This window comes from Homarus americanus, unplaced genomic scaffold (assembly GCF_018991925.1).
Source record: "Homarus americanus isolate GMGI-L3 unplaced genomic scaffold, GMGI_Hamer_2.0 scaffold47967, whole genome shotgun sequence".
Lineage (NCBI taxonomy): Eukaryota > Metazoa > Arthropoda > Malacostraca > Decapoda > Nephropidae > Homarus > Homarus americanus.
In genome coordinates, this window is record NW_024731965.1 from 2,747,726 (window position 1) to 2,773,274 (window position 25,549).

Here is a 25,549-nt window from a genome sequence, read left to right on the forward strand (position 1 = left end):
TTTCCTTTACAGGTTATGCACTGAAAGTGTTGACAGAGTTACTGTCTCAGTTCATTGATGTGGACGCCATCAAGACTGTGTTCAAAGGCCGGCTGGTGGGTACCGTGCTAAGTGGTTATCTCTCCTTAAGAAAACTGGTGGTTCAGCGCACCAAACTGATTGATGACACCCAGGACAAGTTCCTAGAGTTGTTAGAAGATATGACGTCAGGTGTGTACAGTACGGTAGTGCTTGATGTTCTTGTAGGTCCCAGGGCCTCTCTGACCACCAATGAGATGTCACATTTTACTGGACCTGGAGAAGAGATGATCAACAGTGTTTTATCTGTGCTGTTTTGAGCCATGTACTGAGTATTAAGCCTCCAAATATTTTATCTGTTGACCATCACCACATCCTCTAATGCCTCAGAGACAACACTGGCTTTAACATTTGTCCAGCATAGTTCGTATACAAAGTTTTAATTATCATGTACATATTGATTCAGTTGTGTGAGAGCCAAACCTTCACAGTGATTCTCTCAACACATGTGTAAACACTGAGTGATGGTCAGGGGAGAGAGCTCTTGTGACTATAATGTTCACAGTAGTAGAATAAAACCACCATTATGCTGAAACTTCAAGATTCTATTGCTAATGTTACCTATGTTACCGTTATTTATGTTACTGTTACTCATGCTACTGATTTTTATGTTACTGTTACTCATGCTACTGTTATGTTACTGTTATAGGCACGGAGGCTGAGACTAAGGAGTTCATGGCAGTGTGCGTGGAGACCCTGAAGCAGTACCCACAAGATGATGTCCGCACACCTGTCTTCATCTATGAACGGCTGTGCTCCATCATATATCCCGAGGAGAACGACGTAGGGGAGTTCTTCTTGACCTTGGAGAAAGATCCCCAGCAGGAGGACTTCTTACAGGTACAGTAGCTACACATTCACCTCACCAGTCTGTTGTAGTTGTATCTATACTTGCTGGTCACACACTTGCCAATTCTTACTCTTAATTGACTTAAGTCTTGTAGTCAACCATGTTTATTATTACCCATATTTTTCCGAATATGTTCTACCTATTCATGAATTTGTCTTAGCACATGATATTTTAGAAGAATGATCATCCTCCAAATTCCATTATGAAAGTACACACAGGAGCATTTAAAGTAGCATAACTAATACTGTATGTAATTGCTTCCCTATATTATTTTCATTAGATTTTATTTAGTTGGGGGAGACAGTACTTTGATGAAACCTTGGTGGGAAGCCATTTATGTCTGAGAGTCTGACCATAAATTACTAGCTGCTGGATTGATTACAGAATTATTCTATTAGAAAAGTTGTCTGTTGCCTCCATAATAGATTCAAATACCTCATTACTATTTAAACATCACCTAACTCTTCTCTGATATATCTTGATTTATTCAGTGAGTTTTGGTCCCTTGATACATGACATGGTTGAAACGAAGGGTAATTAAAGTGGTCAGGGAGTTATGAGTCGGCTTCCGTTGAGTATAGGAAAGATGTTTTATTGATGGGGAGGTACAGTAATTGAAGCCATCGGTGAAAGAGGTAAGAGTCGTTGAATTGACCCGACTGTTGCAGGGCCGTATGGTGGGTAACCCCTACAGCAGCATGGACTCTGGGTTGGGGCCGTTGATGAGGGACGTTAAGAACAAGATCTGTCAAGACTGTGAGTTGGTGGCACTCCTGGAGGACGACAGTGGCATGGAGCTCCTCGTGTGTAATAAGATCATCTCCCTAGATCTGCCGGTCAAGGAGGTATGACACAACACTTACTTGAGTTTGAAATTATGATTATAACAGTTAAGTTTATTTTTTCCTCTTGAAGACTTTGAGAAGACTTTAGTATGATAGTTGAGTCACTGAACAAGCTCTCTGGAACTGTAGTTATAGCTGGGAACTTATGGTTAAGTTTATTGTTGCCTAGATTTTATGTGGTTAGGTTGTATTATCTAAATGAGCTGCTGATTGATAGACACTTGAATATCCTGTTTTTTATATAATTGTTTTGGATTGAAGGTCAGATGAATTTACTCTATACCTTAAGTTACATTTATTTACTTACTTCATATATTTAAGTTACATTTATTTACTTACTTCATATATTCAAACAGGTTTATAAAAAAGTTTGGCTGGCCGAAAACAGCGAGAGCGAAGCAATGCGTGTCGTGTACCGCATGAGAGGCCTGCTGGGAGACGCCACGGAGGAGTTTGTGGAGACCCTCGACAAGAAGAAAGAGGAGGACGTGGACAATGAGCAAGTTTACCGCATGGCTGGCGTCATGTGTCAGTGTGGCGGACTAGAGGTAGGTGGAAGGGCCTGGAAATAGTTTTGCTTTCTGGTGAGGAGAATGGTTCTAATAGTGATGCTGTTGATGGTGGTGATGATGATGATGTTGTTAATAATGATGGTTATGATGATCTATAATGTATAAATTATATTAGTGTTTACTGAATGTTGGGATAGACTGTTGGTAATAAATGATAGTAATAGAGAAAGTAGAGGCAGGTGTGTAGGGTATAAAGGCTAAAGGTCCAGTTTGTAATTTATGAAGGGGGAAAAAAAAGAAAAAAGTCAAATCCCAAAGTTCTCCTGAAATATAATAATAATACTCAACATTTACCTTTAATTTGGGTTAAAGAAATCAACTAATAGTAGAGAATAATGGATGACCCACTGAAACACTTGAGGTAATGGTACTAATTAATCTTGGTACAGGTGATGCTGGAGTGTCTACAGAGAATCAGTGACCTGTCCTATGCACGGGCTCTGGTCACTGTCTTGCTGAAGCTCTTCCAGTATTGTGTTAAGGTGAGAACATTAGTGTGTCAGTTTATCGCCTTCCTTCCACCATAATAAAGTTCCAATCGTGTTTTTTTTCTTCACCTCGTCTTGACGTACTGTAAGGTTGCTTAAACGGGTTCTCCTCTACCTTAACTACTGTATGATGTTTTAATACTCAACCCACTGAGATAACCCATAGTTGTATCCTTCGCTACTTGTGACGATGTTATTGTAAAGTGTATTGGGGAATTAGTAAGTTAGTAAAAAGTTGATCATCATTAAGTATTTGAAGTGAATTATTATTGTTCAGATTAAGATGGTGGACTTGCATTATTAAGTATTATTTTAGGCAGTGATGATCTCTTATCTAAATCCTCAGTAATATGCAATGAATATCTTTTGTACTTGACCAACAGAGTCTCGACCTTACATCAAGACTCACATTATTTGCTAAAACAGTATTTGTATTTAATGTTTATCATGGAAGAGAATGAGTTTTCCCTCTTTAACTTCTTCACGTTCACATCAGGTACGGGTGAACAGGGAGCTTCTTATGGTGCCGTCATTAAACGCCATTGCCACCCTTCTACACACCCTCAAGCAGTGCCTAGCAGCTGAACCAGAGGTTGTTGCCGGTCCTCCTGGCGGGGCGTCCCTCACTGAGCAGCTGCTACAGGTATGATCTGAGGAAGGAAGCATGTGTGACCCCAATGATATTGTGTGATTTTGACAGTTGTTCGTGTATAAGACGTGTTTTTCTAGGTTTATTTGAGGCGCTCCGCATTAGAAGTAGGTGAAGCAACACCCTGGCCAAAGTGTGTTTTTGATGCATATCACTATTTTCACCCTTCCTCTGCATGTTGGCGCTGGTTGTAACCCTCTAGCTAGAATAGAAATATGGTAGAAAGTCCTTTAAAAATAAGGTGTGATTTCGCCTCGGGCCGGGAGCTACGTATCTGGCTGTGCGCTCAGTCAAAGAAGTTGGCAACATCCCGTTCAGAGGGACAGGAGCGCGAGCCAATGACGCGTGCCTTCCTCGGACCATACCCCCTGAGGCAGCCAATCACAATGGATTTCCCCTTGTTATGTCACAGCTCCTCGGCCAATTAGCGCTCCCAGATACTGCCACCTTGTTAGTTTTGGCGTGTTGTATAGCATCAGGAGGTTCAGTGTGCTTTCTACTGCTACTTTTGATAACTTTTCGGCGTAACATTGATGTTATTCGTGTTTCACGGGTGTGAGAAGTGCTGTGCAATATCTGCCCGATATTAGAGCAAGACTCGAGTGAGGCCAGACCCTCTGGTGTGGGTTCAGGAGCCTATTATTCCTGAGTGTGTGTGTAGTGACGACAGTGCTCACGTGGACACCCCAGAAATGTTTAGTGATGATGATTTTGGTCTACTCATAATACAAAAAGTGACTGCTATGCATCACAAGACCTTTTTGCAGACTGTTCCGGTACAGAATTACGTGACATGTACTGATGGCAATAATGACGATGAAAGTGAAGGAAGTGAGTAATGATAACACAGTGACATTAATGTATCACAACAAGAACATCAGACTGTGAGGAGGTAGAAGTGGACAGTGACGAGACATGCGTTGACCTTGATAGTGAGCCTGACCCAACGAATGCTAGTGAAAGTGAGTCCATAACTCAGTCTAATAATGAAACTGAACTGTTGCCGGCATCAATATAATCAATGATTTAGTTGATGAAGAATATGTGGCTATTTTTAGAGAGTGCAGAGAGAGACTTTGATCAGTACGTGATTGATTATGACAAGGCCATTATAGTTACACTTCAAGTTACTACGGTCTTCAGGGATAATAAAGTGAAGGAACTAAACAAAGTAAGATTGTAATACAGTTTTTACCAAAGATTATGCAAACTCTCTCTGCCTTTGTATTCATATTTTAATTACTTTAGGGGAAGGGAGGGAGAGGTTAATGGTGGTGGGGGGGATGAGTGTAGTGGTGTTTCCTTATTATTACACACTCTTATACTTAAAAATATTATAAATCTTTAGCTAATAATAGGGACGGAAAGAGAAATACCGATAGGCAAATGAGTTTATTATTATTATTTAATTTTTTAAGAGGTGGGGTGTAAGACAAGTGCTGTTTTTGGTGATTGAGCTACATGATAAAAAATTAACCCTCTAGCTTAAAAAACAAAAAAAGTTATGTTTGTTTGAACTTCGAAAAACTTTAAACGCTTTTTTCTCGGCTTTTTTAATTTGGTGCTTCACCCTTCTGATGCGGGGCGCCTCATTTGTTGTCAGGGTAATGATCTCGGAGTCATATGTGAACTTGTGTAACACTCATTAGATACTGTTTACAGGCGTCTCTTCAACCTTGTCCTGCAGTACTGTTTGTTATTAAAGTTGTCACATATTTAATAGTCCATTCTATGTTTGACCTAATCTAGCACTTTGATATAGTGATTTAAGTAGTTTTTCTTATAGATGACTTCAAGTATTGAGATTTGTACAGTATGTGGATTGATACTTGTGTCTTTGAGAGAATGTAAACCAACATCCAGACAGAGACGAAACAACAGAGATATTGATTGATGGAATAAATGTATGAGGACAAAATACTGAATGTCCCTGAAACAGGTGCTGGAGGCCGTGTTAGTGGAAGCTTCATCCATGCCTGCGGCCTCATACACCGAGTTTGTTGAGACCTGCGGCACACTGGAAGACATTCACCTGCTCCTGAACTACGTTGCTACGTCCTCTCGCACCAATGCTCAGGTAGGAACAAGTTATCTTTGTTTCGCCTTCAAGTAATTAATAGTTAGGTTTAAGAAAGACCCAGTCTCTTACCATTGTTTTTAAAAGTTCTTTGGGTCAATTTATAGTATTACACCGGTCTTTATTTTGATATTAAAAATAGGTTTTTCCTATGTATTTTGATGAGTTTTGAATGAATTTGATATTCATTTCCACTGGTTATTACACTTTGGATAATGAACTACATTCGGTAATATGCACCGCGTTTTATGAAAAAAGAAATTGCCTCACTATTTTTCTGGTGAAACTCGGCAATTGTCGTAAAATAATCTTTCTCACAATTTCTGCACAGCTCTTCTACTGGTTCAGCCATGTCTGCTACTAAAAATTAAAATCTTCCCTCCAGACCCACCCACTCATTGTTCATTGGCTGAAACAAAACCAAATCTTGCCCGATTTTTTTACTCATTTTGCTATCACCAATTTAACCCCCTCCCCCGCACGTGCTCTAGACCCTTAAAGAGCAAAGACGGAGGCCTGGAGCAATGCGGGAGCAGGGGGTCAGACCACCTCCACCATAAGTAAACAAATCATGGCAGTGACTGAGCGAAAGTAATAATCTTGAAAAATTAATATCTCGGTTATCCTTAACTTCCGGTGGAAATATCATAGAAGAAAAAATGTCTTAGAATTGTGTAAACATTATGATATACATATTAATAACAGTCAAAGAAAGACCCGTCTATAGTTATAAATTCACCGCTGTTTGTTATTAGGTAGAGTTTCTCATGTAGTTTGATAATTTATATATAATTTATTTTTTAATGATCTGAAACTACTGTTATGGGGTGTAGTGTCATAATTAGTCAGAGTTATTGATCTTTATGGAATATTTAGTTAAGTTCTTGTTAATTCCACAGTAAACACCTTGATCAGGACACAACCAGTAAATCAGGTCCATAAAAAAGTGGCTTAATTCTTCTTAATGACAGATATCATTTATACACATTTTGGTAAACTTTTACGGTGTCAAAAAATTTACTCGTTAAAATATAATTTGTGAGAAACTTTTAGAGTAGCTACTGTAGTGTGGGTAAAGTGTTCGGGTAATTGAGGTCGTATGTGTGTATGGCCTCGAGAAAATTGTAGTTAAAATATTGGAAAATTTCTGTAATTATTTTGGGTCAATAAATTCAGCTGGGGTGTATTTGCTATGTCACTGGAGGGACTGAATTGATTTGAGAGTAAGAATGAGAGTTTTATCTTTAGGCCAAAAGTTAGAAATTTTTTATGAATGGTGAGTTTTTGCTGTTGCTTTGAAATGTTTAGATGGTAAAAACTCCAGAAAGTTTATGTACTGTACAGTGATTCCTTTGGCAAATGATATTGTTGAATTAGCACTACAAAACCTATATAATTTTTCTACTTGTCACCTAACTCCTTCACTACGGGGAAGTCGGTTTAAATATTTTATTTGGCCAGTGCCAGGCAATTTTTCAGAGAGGGGGACCCTGTACACAAGTGGATAAGACCTTAAGTAACTGTTATATATTATTATAATGTTCCAGGTTCGTCAGAGGTTGATGCGCGTGCTGCCGTTCTTGGTGTTCTGTCACAAGGAGAAGATGGAACTGTTAGTTGGACACTTCCGCCCCGTGCTGGAGTTTGAGAAGTTTGACACCGAGCACTCGCCCGAGGACGCTGCCAAGATGGAGTCCTTCTGTGTCTTCTGTGACGGTATTGAGCGTAATGAAAATGGCAATCAACTGAAGGATATGATAATCAGAGCTAATATTGTGAAGGTAGTTACATCTTACTGTGTTATTGCACCCTCATGGTTATATGTAAGATAATACTGTAAATATATAATTGAAATTTGATTTTTTTTATATAAAGAAAAAGCTAAATCATGGTAATAGTAAGAGAATTTGTAATATGAACTCTTATTTCCAGGATGCCCTCGCATATATAGAGAATTACATGCCAGTGAGCAAGAAGCTGGTGGTGGTGTGTAATGATGAGTGGAAGGAGTTCCTGGGGCGACCATCCCTCAAGTACATCCTCAGGCTCCTTACTGGTGAGTGACAGAAGAAGTGGCCAGTAGTGATGTAATTTTTGTGAGGATCTTTGTTTTAGTAGCAGCTCTAACCTGTGGATAGTATTATACAGTCACTTACTGGACGGTTTGAAGTTTGTAAGGTACGTTTTTCTCAAAGTATCTTCCATCTCTCTCATTAACAGGACTGGCAACCAAGCATAGAGGGACACAACAAGCCGTAGCGTCAACTTGTATTCCGGCAATTCATCGTCTTGAACAGATCTCCTCCGATGAACACGTTGGGTCAGTTGCCGAAAATCTCCTTGAGGCCTTGAGAGATGATCCAAGCATAGCTGTTCAGGTAATGGAGTACCAGTGTTAACTTTGTGAACTTTTCTAAATTATCAAATTAGTCAAGTCGACAAATATAGCCATATTAGGTAATAATCTTCTAAAGTTAATGGAAGTACTATGTTAAAAATTAATAATTACTCTGAGGTGTTTGGGATTAGTTATGAAATAGGTTGAGTGTTTAATGAGGGAAGTGTGACTCCCTCTGTTGTAACCTTCTCATTGGTTCGTTTTAGTGTAGAGTATTCAATAGGAAGGATGGTTGTGTGAGATTATGTAAACAGTGAGAGAATAAGGGACATGTATGGTATGGAATTAGTTATAAAAGGGAATTTAGTACAGGACTTACTGTGAAGGCGTGGTAGTAGTAGTAGTAGTAGTAGTAGGAGAAATCGGCTATTTATATGTTGGAATGTTGATTACTTTCTGTAGGTACAAGAAGTGCGGCGGCAGACACGGCAAGAAAAGAAACGTTTAGCGATGGAGACGCGCAAGAAAGAATTAAGTCGACTAGGGCTTCGAGCTAACGAGAAGGAACAGATCACATCACAGTCTACATTATTGTCACAAATGGGAGAAATAACAGAAGAGTCTGGACTAGTAAGTGTTGTTATTTGTAGACAGTCTTCTGTATCATATTGCTACCTTATATGAGCACAGCACAGCACAGCACAGCACACCACACCACACTCATTGGTCTCTTGTATTGGATGAAAACACTACTTGAACTCCAGCTGTTGGGTCATATAAGAAAAGTTATAAAAGCCACACTTAGTTAAAGCTGTTGGTTATTAACTGAATATTTGCCTCCTTATAGAGTACAGTACCAGAGATTACAAGACTCATTAGGCCTCTGTTAATCATAAGTGTTAATAAGGAAAATTAGAACTTTAAGGTCAAGAATGTTGTTCAAACAAAACTTGGGGATGATGGATGGTGTTTCGTACAGTCTCATATATCTCCCTGTATTTTTATGTATATATTTACCTTGTATGGTTAATAGATCTTATGAGAAGGGAAGGGACCAACTAGGACAGAGTTTATCACGGGCAGAAAGTTTCTCCCGAGCCTCGGATTTACCTGTTTATAAAGGGAAATTTGTTTACATTGTCTGCTATTTTTTTTCAGGTCTGTGCAATATGTCTGGAAGGTTATCGTTGTCAGCCTCAAAAAGTGTTGGCCGTGTACACCTTCAGCAAACGTTGTGTGGTGGATGAATTTGAGAACAAGCCTCATAAAACTCTTGGTTACTGTACTGTATCACACTTCAATGTTGTACACGTTGACTGTCACCTGGCAGCAGTAAGGTGTGTAGTTGTGTATATCCTTTACCAAATAATAATATTAGTTCATTTACCTCTGGAATATAGTCATTGTTGCTATTTTCTTTTCATATATGGTTCGGTGAATTACTTTATGCCAATATCTAAGACAAGTTTTCTGAATGGTTCTGTTTGTTTTCAGATCTTCCCAGTCTACCCGGTCTCGAGTTGAGTGGGAGAGCGCTGCCCTGCATAATGCTAACACGAGAGCAAATGGTCTTCTCCCTCTCTGGGGTCCACAAGTACCCGAGTCTGCATTTGCGTCGTGTCTTGCTCGTCACAACACCTACCTGCAAGAGTGTACGACTCATAGGTTTGTAAAATGTATTATGTTAGTTTAAAAAGTTTGCTCAGTGTGTTGTCATTTCCCAACCAACTGTATCATAGTCCCAGCAAAGAAATCTTTTGTGAACTCAACAGTTTGTGAAGATGTTTGGCAGACTGATAAGCCACGGCCATGGGGATATATCAGCTTAACATGATTCTTGTTCCTCTCACTATCACCATTTGCAGTATTTATATCGAGTAACTGATATAGCTACATCCAGTCCTTTGCTGTCAACATCATTTTTCTCACATGTTGGCAAACTCTCACAAGTGGCTGTAAAACGATGATAATGGCGATGATGTACTCTGCTGTACGACATCAATCCTTACCATGTTATTTCAAGAATGCAGCTGTCACTTTATGTATGACAGGAACTGAACAAGGTGTCTCATATTATCGGGAATGTCTTACCTGAGCAGTAGTCCTCTAGTGTGTGATCAGTAGCATCAGTTTTAGAAGTACTGTTTGTTCCTTACCTCTTGTTATTTGATGTCCATATTTTCATTCACGTGATCATTACCAGCTTATAAAATGGAACCCCATGTTAAGTCTTCCTGCATTAATTTTTTTAGTTGGTCATTTTTAGCAGAACAAATGCTGGATTATGGTATGGGTCTGTCCATATTCCTTTTGGTGTCTTTTTCTCTATAAACTTCTACTTTCCAAGAGCTGAACTTGTATTGATAGCAACTTATTTTAAACTTCTTAAAAAAATATCACCAATAGATGAAGTCAAAACATCAAGTGCAAATCTGTTTCATTAAGTCAAAGATGAAGCCAAAGGTTAAATATATAATGCATTAGTACTGTATTTATCATATACTGTATTGTATTTTTTGGCGATTCTTCAATCTTTTTACCTTGTTATACACCTCCATCTTGCTTTACTCTCTCGTCCATTCTCTTTATATATGTTTACATCTCTTTTTAGATTGAGGGAACCAAGTCAAGAGAGTACAGGGTAAATGTTTCTTCATTTTTAATTCTTGTTGTCTAATTAAAAACTGACTGTGTGTGTTCTGTGCTCAGTAACCTCACCCGTTGAAGCACGTTAATATGGCCGAATAACAACAACAACAACAACAAGCAGTTTAAAGGTCATGAAGGTATAGATGAAAGCTTGAAAAAATAAAGACATCATCACTACTGTAACTCACTTTTACTTTCACCGTTTTCAGGGACATTAACTACTCTTCAACTCTTCATGACCTGAAGCTTTTACTGCTGAGGTTTGCCAATGAAAAATCGTTCAGTGACGACACGGGAGGCGGCGGCCGTCAGTCTAATATGAACTTAATTCCGTACATACTACACATGGCTCTGTACGTCATCAACACGTAAGTTGGGACTCGGGTTGGTTGTTTTACGGGTGACTTGGAAAGTTTAATGTCGGCGATAAAGTCTCACGCGGCAAATGACTAGTGGCAAGGTTATGTTGACGAGCCGTGTTAGCGTGATGGTTCCATGTATGGGCTGATTTTTGGGTCATTATTGTCTTAATAATAGTTCAGGGTAATGTTTGGTAGTTACAATGGTGTCAGTATTTACCAGTACAGTATAATCCTCTGTAGTGCAAAAAGTAGTTAAAATTATAGAATATTTATCATTAGTGAACCAGTTGTTAATGGAAGACTTTTTTCAGCTAATAATGTTTAATGTTATCCCAAAACAGTGAATACATCCTTCTAGTATTTTTCTAATTTCATAACTGTGAAACAATGATGTAATAACATTCACATTAACATCTATATTGACTCCTCTCTACAGGACGCGTTCGGCAAGTCGCGAGGAGAAAAAACTCTCGACGTTCCTAGAAGCTGGACGAGAGCGGTGGGTGGAGGTGTCCTACGAGGCCGAGGGAGTGTTCTACATGGGTGTGCTGGCCCTGGCAGTTTACTCACCATCCCAGTGGGCAACAATCAGGGTCACTTACCTCCAGCGGCTGTTGGTTGTTGCACACGCTCGGTCAGTCTCTCCTCATCCACCACAGGGGAACAGGGTCACAGATAAGTCAACGAAGGACTGGGCAGTGTACAAGCATGCTGCTATATTCTGGGCCCTCGTGGACGGCATATACAACATGTTCTTTAAGGTTTGTCCTATATTCTTCAAGAGAATTTCCTTGTGAAACTTGATGTTGAAAATATGTCATCCTATGGGTGATGTTCACATGCTTCATCATTTCTTATATTTGTAATTTTTTAGCAATTTCTATATATATTGTCTCTTGATTTTCACTTGTATCAGTAATCTTTGGAAAGACCACCATCAGTCTGGCTGCCTGTCGGTATTTATAGACAAGAATATATATAAATGGGAAGTAATGTTTTCATGAAATATAGCTGGCACAATAATGTACTTTAAAGTCAATCAGAATTATGCACATCCATCAAAAGGATGGATTTGTAGCCATTAGTGGGGAGGGGGAGCTGTGACTTAGTGTGGTCTTTTGTATCAAGACATCTTCAGAGTTTTTGTCTAGAAGTGCCTGAGTGAGTACAGAGAAAATTTGAATAAGTATGTGAAGGTAAGAAACATTTGGTATAATATGTAAATGAAACACACATTTAGTGTATTGTGTGCTGTACCATGGGATTGTGTGTGTACTGTACCTTGAAATTATTTGTGTACTGTACTCTGCAGAAGGCCAGCTCAGAGGGGGAGTGGAGTGTAACAGTGGCTGAGTTTGTCCGGCATAATGATCAAGTACTGGTTGAAGCTTCTTCCAAATTGCTTTCCACATACCAGGAGGAACTTCTTCCCATTTCTTCTTTCATGGAGTTCTGTGATGTTGTAGGTAAGTAAACTGTGTCGTTCAGGCACTATTTTGGCTCCACCACTTTGTTGTGAATGTGTGAACAAGTACAGAATAATTGTCTATGTACACTACTGCACATTATGGTAGTCAGTATTTGTAACAGACTTCATTTTTCTTTCCAGGTTTACTTCATGAGATTGAAAATCCAGATGAGTTCCTGACAGAACTGTTGCTGAGTTTGCCGTGATAACTTCAAGTTTAGAAACGGAGGATACGCTTTGTCTTCACACTAAGGAAAAGTTTACTTTTTAGTATTAAGAAAGATTTATGAAGATGTATGTCATGGTAAAAATAATAACAAAACTTAAGTTTTTGTGTGCAGGATTTCAATTAAAGAATATTAGTAATTGTTTTCATTGCTACTAAATATCACACATGTGTTGTACTCTTACTTATTCAAGTTTGCTGTAAGCTGAACTGTCCTTGTAGTGATTGTTCTGCCTTTTACTTTGTCACTATTACCAAGTTACTTGGTATCTGTGCACCTCTCATATGTACAGCAAAGTAAGAAAGACTTTTATAGGTCAGTCACCTGCAGTGTCTTAGACACTTAAAATTTGAAATATTTGCATAAACCAAAAAATTTACAGTTCTTAATCTAGTAAAGCATAAAATTAAGATAATTGCAACTTTTGCTTTCTGTTTTAGAGAGAATTAATCTTGGCAAAAAAATGGTTAGTTGCCAACTCTCTTAGTAAGTAAATGGATCACATATTTTGAGGAGTTTTTAGAAATCACTGTTGCTTTATGACTGCAGCCACAGGTGATGAGAAGAAAACTTATCCATGTAGTGGATAGAAACACATTCACAATTAATCTGACATTTGACCTAAGAACAGTAGATGCACTACAGTCCCAGTACACTACTTACATTATAGGTCAGTTCAGTTTATTGATAGAATTTATTCAGGCCATTTCTCAGTTGTTAAATGAAGTGAATTAAAAAAGAAATTGTCTTTCGTGTAATCGTTTGTAACTTGCTCATCTAATATTACAACGAGGCTTCCTAGAACACGAGTGTTGTGGTATTGCGTGGCAGTGATGACCGAGTTTTCTTATTACTACCGTACTTGGATCTTGGGTGATGAACCAGACTTATGTTTTGTTGTGTGGTGGATGCAAGTGTTGTAGCCAGTCTTAATTTACTAGTCCATCAGTGAAGTTTTCCTCTGGTATCTCTCTTACACTAGTTGTCTCTTAAATGATTTCCCCTTGAAATATATGATTCTTTGCTGGGTTACCACGACTAATGGGCTATTTATACATTATTACCCGACTGTTAACTCGGCCCACAGTAATGAAAACTAAACATAGAGAATTCTTGTACATTTATAACAAGATACTGTCCTATACTGGGTGTGACATTTTAATCTTTATCTTAAAACAACATAAATATGAAAATCTTAAGTAAACTCTAGGTATTTGAATCCTTAATGTCTTGACACTATCAAGTTGCTTTAGCTTACCTGTGTATTGTATTTTATAAGTCCAGCGCATAATACTGATAGTTAACTAAATAGTAACGAGGCTTTTGTGACAGTTGTATCTTCACCCTTTGAGGACGATGGTTACAAATTATCGTCCCGAAGGTGTTGCGCTATCGACCTCTGGAAGTTATATTGAAATTCTAAAGGGATATAATTGTCGTTCTTATGGGGTTAAACCATCTTACTTGAGGGGTTAAACCATCGACTTCAAGGAATTAAATAATATTGTAAAAGAATGAGATTACAATAGTGTCTTGAAGGGGTTAAATCATCCTTGAGATAAACCAACTTACTTGAAGGGTTAAACCATCAGCCTCATGGGGTTAAATCCAATATTTGAAGGTTACATTTATAGAGGTTTGAAATGTCTATTAATTATTAGTATCTGGTGAATTTCTTTTAGGGAATATTATTTTTATGATTTGGAGAATATTATCAAATATTTATCAATCTGTTGAGTTAGATTAAGTGCTCTGGCATGTGGACTGTGTAAACCTTTTCATTTTTAAACAATTGAAAAATAATGAGAAAAAAAAATACTTGCAAAGATTCATATTGTTATTTCTTCCGTTTTTATTGTGTTTTATTTTTCTGTTCATTGTCTCTGATGCTCCGCCTAAACCTTGTCCTGATTTTGCATACTCTTCAAATAAATATACAAGTACACTGAACGATACCATATATTTCATTGACCTTATTATGTGTGTGTGAAAATGTTCCGAGATTTTGTTCAAAGATTAATTAAATGTTCCGAGATTTTGTTCAAAGATTAATTAAATGTTCCGAGACTTTGTTCTTGAGTTAATGAATGAAGGGTCAGAAACATCATGTAAAAACTATATAAAAAAAATGCAGTATGGCTGTGTTTAACGATTCTTATCATAGTGCACTAAGAAATAATATTTACATTTGGAAAAGGAAAGAAAGTGTTGGAAGACATTTGCTGTAGTGGTGTTGTACCCAGTGAGTGAGAATGAAGGGATTACAGAAGATTAACCCTCTAGCTTATTTCACCTGATTCTTAAACACCCTAGTGCTTAAATGATGTGGTAGGTTAGGTTTGGTTAGGATGTGTGGTAGGTTAGGTTTGGTCAGGATGTGTGGTAGGTTAGATTTGGTCAGGATGTGTGGTAGGTTAGGTTTGGTCAGGATGTGTGGTAGGTTAGGTTTGGTCAGGATGTGTGGTGGTTAGGGGGTGTGTGGTAGGTTAGGTTTTGGTTGATGTGTTAGGATGTAGGTTAGGATGTGTAGGTTAGGTTTGGTCAGATGTGGTAGGTTAGGTTTGGTCAGGATGTGGTAGGTTAGGTTTGGTCAGGATGTGGTAGGTTAGGTTTGGTCAGGATGTGTTAGGTTAGGTCAGGGGTAGGTTAGGTTTGGTCAGGATGTGGTAGGTTAGGTTTGGTCAGGATGTGGTAGGTTAGGTTGTGATGTGGTAGGTTAGGATGTGTGGTAGGTTAGGTTTGGTCAGGATGTGTGGTAGGTTAGGTTTCGTCAGGATGTGTGGTAGGTTAGGTTTGGTCAGGATGTGTGGTAGGTTAGGTTTGGTCAGGATGTGTGGTAGGTTAGGTTTGGTCAGGATGTGTGGTAGGTTAGGTTTCGTCAGGATGTGTGGTAGGTTAGGTTTGGTCAGGATGTGGTAGGTTAGGTTTGGTCAGGATATGTGGTAGGTTAGGTTTGGTTAGAATGTGATTAGTTATGACTTTGTTTGGTTAGGTCTAGTTAAATTAGGTTTGGATAGGTTAGATTAAGGTAATTTTAAGATGTTAGGTTAGAACAAGTTAGGAAATTATATGATTGGTTAGTATATATTAAGTAATTTAGGTTGGGTTAACAGTAGGGTGGCTAATCTTCAGGTGGTGTTGATGTAAGATAATGCCATTTTTAGCTCAGTAAGATATTTGAAGGTCTTTATACCTCATTGTCATTCTGGTCATCAAGTTGTTGCCAGGTTAAGTAATGTAGTTTTTAATGTCAAGGGCGTGGGCTCTCCAAGAAGGTCATAAAGGAAAGCACCCTAAGAGTTATATTCCATTTGTTTCACCCCCTCACTCTCTCTATAATATTAAGTTTATTATTATAGGAAGATCAGCTTGTTCTGCTTAGTGTGGAGTCTCGTTTGTTTTAATAATTTTGGCGCCATATTCAAGACTACAGGGACGCCCATCAGTACACCCACTCCTCTCAGTCAGGGAGGACAAACCTTATACCTCACAGAGAACAGGAGTTTTTTATACCGTTAATTGGAGAGAAAGAACTATAAAATAAAGACAGTTGTGTTAAGGAAGTGTCATTAAAGAAGGAAACTTAGATGCAATAATAATCTAAGTTCAACACCGAGGGAAATGGACCTCAGCTATCTGAACTAAAAATAGGAAGACCTAGAAGCATCTTAAAATAAAGTAAGTTCAATAATTTGTTACTAAATAAGTTACGTTAAATAGTGTAGAGATAACTCACTCTCAGGTTTCATACAAGCAAACTCCCCATTCTCATCCCAGGCTCCTGTACCCCACTTAATGTTCACAGTCTTTTACTATTCCTAAGTTCAAAATAGAACACAGATAGTTCAACATTAAATAAAAAGTTAATGGAGTTCTACCTCAGTGTTATCACCAGCAAAAACACTCACACGGTTCCTATATATTTCTGCAGCCAAGTACTAATATAATTTCAAAACCTTCATCATTGTAACTCAGGTCTTTTTATGTAGTTAATTCAGCATGTACAGTATATAAACAGTGTATAATGTACAGTAAACTTACTAAAAATAGGTGTACATTAAGGCCCCTGAGACATGTACAATATTTACAGTAGAACTTATTTTGCTTCTTTTAAGTATGTATGTATGTATGTATGTATGTATGTATGTATGTCTCAGTGAAGGGGTGAGAGGTGAGGTAGGAGAGAAGGGGTGAGAGGTCAGGTGAGAGGTGAGGAGAGGCAAGAGGGCTGGCTGGCTGTTAAGCACAAAAACCTTAGACCCGGATTCATTATATTATTCCTACATTAAATTTCACCCTAAAATTGAAAGGATCTGGTTACCGAAGGATACAGTAATAGTCTAAAATATCGAATAAGTTACTAAACTATCCTGAGACTTTACTGTAGTTAGATATGTTCTGTTATTCCCATTAAGAGGGAAAAAGAATTATGTGGTAGTGGGGAACTTGTCAGTGAAGCCGTTATCTGAGTGAACAACCTTGATCCACCTCACTGTCTTTCCACCAGTATTATCCACTCTTGTCATTATCCTATAGGTAATTCCTAGTTTTTTTATTCATGTTGGCAGTTTATTTTACTTGTTTTGTCTCTAATAAGTATTATTTTCTCTCAGTCTTGTTGCTAATTCACATATTCTCTAACGATAACTATTCCTCGGGACATAACTTAACTGTTTAACTTAATTTAAACTAACAACGAAAAATATTTTATAAATCGTGTTAAGTTAGTAAGTCACATTCTTCCTCAACAAACTCGCTGTTATAAGATAATAATTGTTTTAAATCCCTGGCAATTATCTGCAGCCTATAATTAGATGTAAGAGTTATTGAGGAAAGTTCAAGGTTTAATTTTATTTATATGTTTTCATAGACTTTTATGTTTGATAGTTTTTCAATGTATTTCGTGTTTAATCTTGTGTGTTTTATGATAGTTATTTTTGTACACACACACACACACACATGTACACACACTCAACCCACAACAGATTTTGATGGTGTGTGTGTGTGTGTGTGTGTGTGTGTGTGTGTGTGTGTACGGCCTTGTAACTTGCTTCCTTCCTCTACCCCGCCCTGCCTAACCCGCCCACCCGCCCGCGCCCACCCCGTCAATAACATTCCTGATTAGTAAAAAACAAAGATCATTTCTCAGGTGAACGGTACAGGATTTAAAAGAGGATTCGGACCTGTGCCAGACTAACAAAAACTAGCGTAGCGAGTTTGATCATCACAAGTGTAGCGAGGGCGTCCTGCTCCCTCCCTCCCTCCATCCCTCTAGCTGTCACTCCCTCCATCCATCTATGTCTTCCTTCCTCCCTCCCTCCTGCCCTCCACCCCTCCCTCGTGTCAACCACTACCTCCAAACTAACCTAACCTAACCCAGTAAAACCTCACTATATACAGGGTGATTCAGTAAAGAGTACATTAAATTGTAAGATGAAATCCATGGATACTTATAAACCACAATGTCTCTATGGTAAAATGTCTGATTCTTCATAGTTTCCATGTTGTATTAATTGTATTAATGGAGAATCTGACATTTTACCAAAGACATTGTGGTATAGAATTATCCAAGGATTTCATCTCCAATTTAATGTACTCTGCTGAATCACCCTGTATAGCCTTGTCTGTGAACCTAATGTTATTAATACATGCTAGTTCATTATACCTCTCCGGGTAACTGATAATAAAACAGTACTTCACCTGACGGGAAAAACAGGAAGAGTGAACTAGTTTAAATTATGAGAACATGATGGACATTATTGACGAAATGACACCACTTAATAAACCTTTCGTGGATGATGGTTTAATTTATAACTCTTCAATGATGTTGGTTTAAGGTGTAGCTCTGAGGTTAATGGTTTAATTTATAACTCTTCAATGATGTTGGTTTAAGGTGTAGCTCTGAGGTTGTTGGTTTAATTTACAACTCTTCATGGATGGTGGTTTAAGGTGTAGCTCTGTGGATTATGGTTTAATTTACAACACTTCAAGGATGGTGGTTTAGGTTATAACTCTTTGAATGATGGTTTAAATTATAGTTCCGAGGACTATAGTAGTCATAATACTCAAGAGGCTTACACCATCGTCCTGAAAGAGTTGTAACTTAAGCGTTCGTCCTGAGAGGGTCAACACGAGGTAGAGTGGTAGCCTCCAGGTGATCGGGTACACAATAAGGTGCGGCTGGTAATAACGATATACCTGTACCTAGAAATACTCTAGATATGTCTAGATAAAGAGGAACAACATCCTGGAGGTGGCGTCCGGGGTGGTGAAGGAGGGTTGCAACACACGCGGGTCCTAGTCGGCTGAATCATTGTTGTGTTGGTAAATATTTGGCAGCGTGACAGATTATAGCTTAGGTCTGGTTCTCCGCCCAATGTTGAGAGGATGCTTGTGGTGGCAGAGAGAGAATCAGAGAATATGTTCATAAAATATCAGAATAAGTACAGTTTTAGGTATAACGTACAGTACAGGTGAAGTAATTTGCATGATGTGGCTTTAATGATTCAGGTGGTGCCATAATAATCTAGGTGTGCATAACGTAGACGCCTTGTATTGTACTGACAGACTAGACAGGTAACTTATTCTATTTTGCCGTCAAACGTTCTGGTGAGACTTGTGTATGTACAGTGATGGAAACGCCTCCTAGGGAAGACAGCTCTCTCTGTGTGTCGCTGTGAATCTAACATGAGGTTAACGTTCTTGGTGGGGATCAGAGGCAGTTGTGGCATTTCCCAGTGTCTCATTGTGAACCGACTGTATAATTACCGCCTTCACTGGTTAGGACAGAATGAAAGTGAGCTGTTTACCCGGTATGCAGCTGGACAGGTAGGACAAAGGTCGTGTATATAAACCTAAAGGTACGACCCTTCCCTCCCCAGTAGCTGCCCTCATTAGCTCTCAAGTTGGGTGTGACCTCTTGACGTGTTTCAATCTGCCATGTTACATTGTCAGCCACCCACCCTCCCCTCCCTCTACACTGAGGTCCAAATCTCCCGAAACAGTTCCTTAACTGAGTTTGGCCTGACTTTAAGGGTCCTGCAGATGTGTTCAGGCATTCTTAAAGTCATCTTGCTGTTCACGATAATCCTGAGGACCCGTGAACACCCTGCCGCAGTGTCACCCTTCCTAAAACACTCTACACTGTCCTCCTCAGTACACTCGTCAACCTTGACCTTCACAGGATGTAAATTTTGGAAGAGCGTTGTGAGGCTGTCCTGTTGTGAAATAAACCTTAAGAGTGGGACCAGTGGGGCTGTGGTCAGTAGTGACGAAATCTGCGTTCCTGAAAAAAATCCTGTAATAGCGGAGGATTTTCCAGTTAGTATCTATACGGATGTGGCCACTCTGTACTGCCTGCCTGATGTGACGACACCGAGCCCATCATTTATAATCACGATGTTTGGTACCAGGATCCGCCACAGGCCGCGTTAGGAAAAACTGTTGGCAGTGTTGGTCCCAGGACGCGGGGCTCACCACAAGTCTGCCATTACTATACACTTGTCAAGATTGGTTTAGTGATAACAAATATCTAAATGTTTGATTCTTAGTTGTATAAGTTGTTGACACACTGTGGGAGCCGAGAGAGTGTCGGCCAAGATCCCCAAATGATCGTGTTTTAAGTTTATTTTTGACTGGGGATATAAAAACGCATTCAATTAGTTCACTTTGTCATGGCTAAACTGGAGCTGAGATAAGCTGCATGACTACGGCAGCAGCGTACGTTCTTATCCCCAGTTACGAAAAAATATTAACTTGAAACATCAACCCCTGTAGCAATAATAATAATAATAATAATAATAATAATAATGCGAAGCGACTCTCCCCAGCGAGGACAGAAGAATTATACATCTCCAGCTGCCACCATCCAGTGACCACCAGCACGGATCATGGTAGCAGTTCATACCATGACCAAATCTTATCCTCTTCGCCACTGGTCAGGGGCTTCTAGCCGGTCTGTTCTCTGTTACGTATTGTTGGCAAATACAAATCTTAAATGCACCAGAACGCTCGCCAGTGTAGGCAGGGGCTATTTTAAGAAATAATGAATGATACACTGATGCAAGTGGCACTCAGAGTCCCCAGTGAAATGATTAAACTGAGTGAGGAAAGAGACATGGTACAAATAAGGCGCCTTTTATTAGTAGAGTAATAAGAACAGAACAAGATAAACTTAGGTAACTTAGGTTAGGGATAGGGCTAACTCGTAAATATTTCAGGTTCAAGCGACTAATTGGGCAGGTGAATAAACTGTACACACCCCGGCGGAAATACAGCCCAGATGGAGGTATTTATGAGTGAAGCATCGTGTTCTCCAACCTGTTCACTATATATAATTAACTGAGTTGAGCAATTTCCCCTGGTGTGAGGGAAGGTGACTGACCAGACTTGTGGTTTGGATTGGTGTGGTTTAGTGTATTGTGGTGTGGTGTGGCACGGGCAGGTGTAGTGTGGCGTGGTGTGGTAACTCACGTCGGTAAGTATTTCAGCATGACTTTCTTTATTAAATGTCACTTATCACTGAACAGAAATAGAAATTTACAGAAAATTATTAGCGGTGGTGACACAAGCAGACTGTGGAAGAGAGTATAAGAACAGAGACACAAATATATAGAATTACTTTTGTCAGGCATCACAGCATCCCTTCACATATACCGAGTGAAAGAAATTAAACGTAATAATGTATTCAGAAAATCCAATAAATGGGAAAATTCCGATATTTATATTACTAATAATTTATCCAGGAAAAACCTATGACTCAGGATAATATAACAGTATTCTTTGTTTTTGTTACATATTAAACTTTCCTTGTATCTGCAGGTGTCAGGCGCTGTGTCGTATTCCCAGTCTGTCATCAATCATAAACGTCCCTAATACAATCTTGCCAGCTCAATATGCTAGTCTCCGTTGAGCAGTATTTGTCTAGCGTTGATATTAACTGTAATGTTAAAATAAGCTAAATTGATTATTGTAAAAAGACTAATTCATGTAGCTCTCGACCTGTGAAAAAGACTCGTATGGAAGATCCAGCCTCTATCTTACAGTTATTTATTACATTATAAATTATGCATTGACGAAACAAGACACATTTAATATATATATATATATATATTTCATGTAGATCCACAATGAAAACGTGGATAAGATAAATCTTGATAAAATCACACGGGAAAAGGTGCTCCGTTGTTTCCCTTTTCCCGTGTGATTTTATCAAGATATATATACATCTTGATAAAATCACACGGGAAAAGGGAAACAACGGAGCACCTTAGCTTTCGTCTTTATTCAAGACATCTTCAGAGACAACTGGATTACATGGAGAGAGAGAGGCTTAAATATACAGGGTGACCTTAAAAACATGAGGTCAGGTCATAATGATGTCATCCACTAATCCCCACACCAACACACACGTCAGGTCAGGTCAGGTCAACAATAAGGGACCCACTAAATAACTATCATACATCTAGATCAAAGGTTTTCAGTGATGGTCTCCCTCTGTTTCCCTCGCCTGGTATATACATCAGTGATATTATTAATAACCTTCTAGTGTTCATGGAAATAGTGATAATGTGATTCTCTACAATCTAGGTACAGCTGTCTCGCCTTCCTCTTACCTGTGTCACACCTCATCTGTACTGTACCTGCCCGTGTGATTATATTCTCCGGTGATCACTACACCCACAGGTATGAAATTATATCGGTAAAGGTTCAGTTGGTTAATTGGTCTTATTTAATGTTATTTTCTTTTACGGGAGCTTGGCTGGTTGGTTGGTTTTGATGTATAGAACCTAATTGGTGGTGAAACAATGGGTTATATAACATTTCTGTATTCAATATAATTTTTTTTATTTCAACATATATATGGATGTAAAGTAAGAAGAAAATCAATATTTACCATTAATTTAAAAGGATATTACTATTAATGAGAATAATCAGAATTTTTTCAGATTTAAGCTAACACAGGAAGTGGTTAGGTTAAGTTGGGTAAGGGGATAGATTAGGTTAGTTTAGCTTAGATTAGGTTAGGTAAGCTGATAGGTTAGTTTAGATTAGGGTAGACTGCTCCCGGGTGGTGTTCTAATTAGCACTTCAAAACAAACATATCAATAGACTCCCATTCAAAAATAAATCTACTGTGTAAGTTAACTGAACCTTTACTGATATTTTTAGTGTATATTATGCCATTTATTAGGGAACCAGGGGCGGATCCATACTGTATTACACTGTATATTGAGATGATGTTCAATATCATTTCCCGCCTCGCTTGAGCTAACAGAGACGTCAACACTTAATTAATTTGTAGCTTTTAGTAGATATGTACCTTTTATTTCCCACAGTTTTGTTTAGTTTTATCAATAGTTCATCTACGTATGTGTATTTGTGGGCGTAGTGGTACTTGCCCCAGGGGAGGTGAAATGTTTAGTGCTTTTCCTGTTGCTGTTGTAATTTATAAAGTTTGTCATATTTATTCCATTAGCTAGTCAGCCAATCAAAAGCTATATCTCACCAGTTACTGTAATTCTAAACTGGTTTCTTGCCTGAGGTGTCCAAACAGTCTAGGTCCGGCCCTGATATTTTCTACATATTATAAGTGACATGTATAGTTCAGCAGAGGAGTGTGTAACGAGCTGGAGGTGTGTACTCAAACATGTGCCCAACTCTGTGACAGGTAAGTTATATTGTCACAACCTACATAATCACCAGAGCAAGGTTAGTCACTGTTTGATGGCATTTATTTATGATTAAGAAACATTTGTGATGTGGAGACTATTGCTGTTTATATTGTATTCAAACTCGGTATATATTTGATATGACGCTGAGTATTTATATGGTTATATCTTTTTATACAAGTATACTTTATATCTGGAATACTGTATATCTCGCACCAATTACATTTCAGGACGCTATCATTCTGCCAAATTCTGAATTAGATATGCTAGGCCTCACCATTTCCTCCAATATGTCCTGGAAAACACACACCCTTAACATAGCTAAAGCTGCCCCCCGAAAGTTGGGAATGCTGTACAGATGGCGTAGCTACTTCACTCCTGAGCACTTGATTCAAGTATATAAGGGATTCAACTTGGAGTACTGCTCTCATATCTGGGGTGGCTCTTCTTGTATCCAACTATTAGATAGGGTGGAATCAAAGGCATTTCGTCTTATTAACTCTCCTCCTTTAGTCGACAATCTCTCTTCCCTTTCTCTTCACCACAATGTTGCTTCACTCTCTCTCTTTTACAGGTACTTTAACGGGCAATGTTCGGTGGATTTGGCATCCTGTGTACCGCCGGCAAGGCCGTGGGCTCGTAACACACGTCTTGCCCACGGTGCCCACCGTTTCTCTGTGGATGTCGGTCACACTAGAATAACCCGTTATAGTACATCCTTCTCTCCTCACACAGCCAAACCATGGAATGCTCTGCCTTCTTCTGTGTTAAAATACTTATACAATCTGTCTCGCTTTAAGAGGCTGGTTCCCGGCATCTTCGTGGTGTAGAATTAACTCAGTATAACCCTTTTCTTCTCTATTTTTAATTTCTTTCTGTTCTTATTTTTTTGCCCCCAGGCCCCGTAGTGGGTCGTTTGACCTGTGTCCGGGTGGCCTAATTCCCATAACAAATAAAATAAATAAATAATTATCGCTCCGTCCACAGAACCGACCAAGCACTTTATTAACCAAGTTGTGATTCCGTCCAAGCTCTCACTCCCCGCTGTGCTGTGCTCGTACGATTGGAAAGTTTATCGATTTTATTTGTATTTTGTATTACCCATTAAAATCCAAAAGGTTTTATTATGTTAGGTTATACTGTATTGAATTTTTAATGTAATTTGTTATCCGGTGAGACTTGACGAAGGTAGCGAAAACCTTGGCCGGAAAAGGTAAAGAAAAAGACAAATTTGGTTAGGTTAGGTCAGTGGTTCTCAACCTTTTTCACTCCATTCCCCCCTTGAGGAATTTTCAACATCCTCGTGGCCGTCTTCATTTTTCTCCCCCCCCCCATTCGGTCCTATCACCACTTGCTAAGGGATGACACACGGACACGTACTGAACAAGTCAGTTCAGCAGCTCGGTCCAGCGCCTCTCACACACACAGGGACTGGACCTGTGAAATCTTAAATAATCCGTTAAAAAAATAAGTTTTGTTTAATTCAGATTCTCAACATTATTTGGAAACGTACAATTTATAACAGCTCGCCGTGGCTCCCCTAAATTCTTGCCATGGCCCCCAGGTTGAGAACCACTGAGTTAGGAGGCGTGACTTTTTTCCTGATTTTTTTCGATTATTTATGCTTAGATTCGCGAATACGTTTGTGTTATCTGTACATAGTTAATGAAATGTAGTGTGTTACCTGTCGTAGTTTGTCTTCAGTATATACTCGTTACGTAGATGACATTTTAATTATTCGTAAAGAAACAAAATGAACCTTTAATCAACAGTGACTGGGGTATAATAATGGCCAAGTGTTTGAATTCCCACGTCATAAATCTAAAATGTAAGATTGGTATTAGAATTAACTTTGAAAATATCGATCCCATTTCCCCCAGTCTCCATATTGTTAAAACACATCACACACAATTCCTATCACGTTGTGTTTATATACAGGGACAAATCGTCAAGGCTGAAGATATTTTAGTTACCTTGTGTACCTGTGCGTTTATGAGTGTGGTAATTGTAGGTGTGGTAAGTGGTGGTTGTGGTAAGTGGTGGTTGTGGTAGCATCACCTGGTTGAGGACTGGGATTGACTACATCTATTGTTACACTATGAAGGTCGCTTAGTGGTTAACAAGTAGGAAGGTCACAGTCTCCCGTCTACCTCTTGAAGTATTGCTATAGATCACTCGGACACGATTGCGTATTTGCGGTTTTTTTCCAGAAATTCAGTAATTCTGAGTAAACACGGGGAATTGAAGATAATTAGTATGGACAGTTTCAATGAATA

The 25,549-nt window shown here is 38.8% G+C and overlaps 1 protein-coding gene across 5 annotated transcripts in view; it reads left to right on the forward strand.

Moving 5' to 3' along the window:
- The window catches only part of LOC121868137 (E3 ubiquitin-protein ligase UBR4-like), a 74,192-nt gene extending 59,634 nt beyond the window's left edge, over positions 1-14,558 (forward strand). For 4 of the 5 annotated variants that reach the window (XM_042368444.1, XM_042368445.1, XM_042368448.1 and 1 more), the window contains exons 71-88: positions 13-210; positions 728-918; positions 1,597-1,773; positions 2,130-2,321; positions 2,735-2,827; positions 3,330-3,476; positions 5,422-5,559; positions 7,107-7,340; positions 7,492-7,615; positions 7,780-7,937; positions 8,360-8,527; positions 9,056-9,234; positions 9,392-9,562; positions 10,509-10,538; positions 10,756-10,914; positions 11,345-11,669; positions 12,221-12,374; positions 12,518-14,558. In XM_042368444.1, coding sequence (XP_042224378.1) covers positions 13-210; positions 728-918; positions 1,597-1,773; positions 2,130-2,321; positions 2,735-2,827; positions 3,330-3,476; positions 5,422-5,559; positions 7,107-7,340; positions 7,492-7,615; positions 7,780-7,937; positions 8,360-8,527; positions 9,056-9,234; positions 9,392-9,562; positions 10,509-10,538; positions 10,756-10,914; positions 11,345-11,669; positions 12,221-12,374; positions 12,518-12,582 — 2,903 coding nt within the window. In that variant the 3' untranslated portion in view covers positions 12,583-14,558. The remainder of the gene's footprint in view (positions 1-12; positions 211-727; positions 919-1,596; positions 1,774-2,129; positions 2,322-2,734; positions 2,828-3,329; positions 3,477-5,421; positions 5,560-7,106; positions 7,341-7,491; positions 7,616-7,779; positions 7,938-8,359; positions 8,528-9,055; positions 9,235-9,391; positions 9,563-10,508; positions 10,539-10,755; positions 10,915-11,344; positions 11,670-12,220; positions 12,375-12,517) is intronic. The other variant, XM_042368447.1, reaches the window with a different exon arrangement.
- The last annotated feature ends 10,991 nt before the right edge of the window (positions 14,559-25,549 follow it).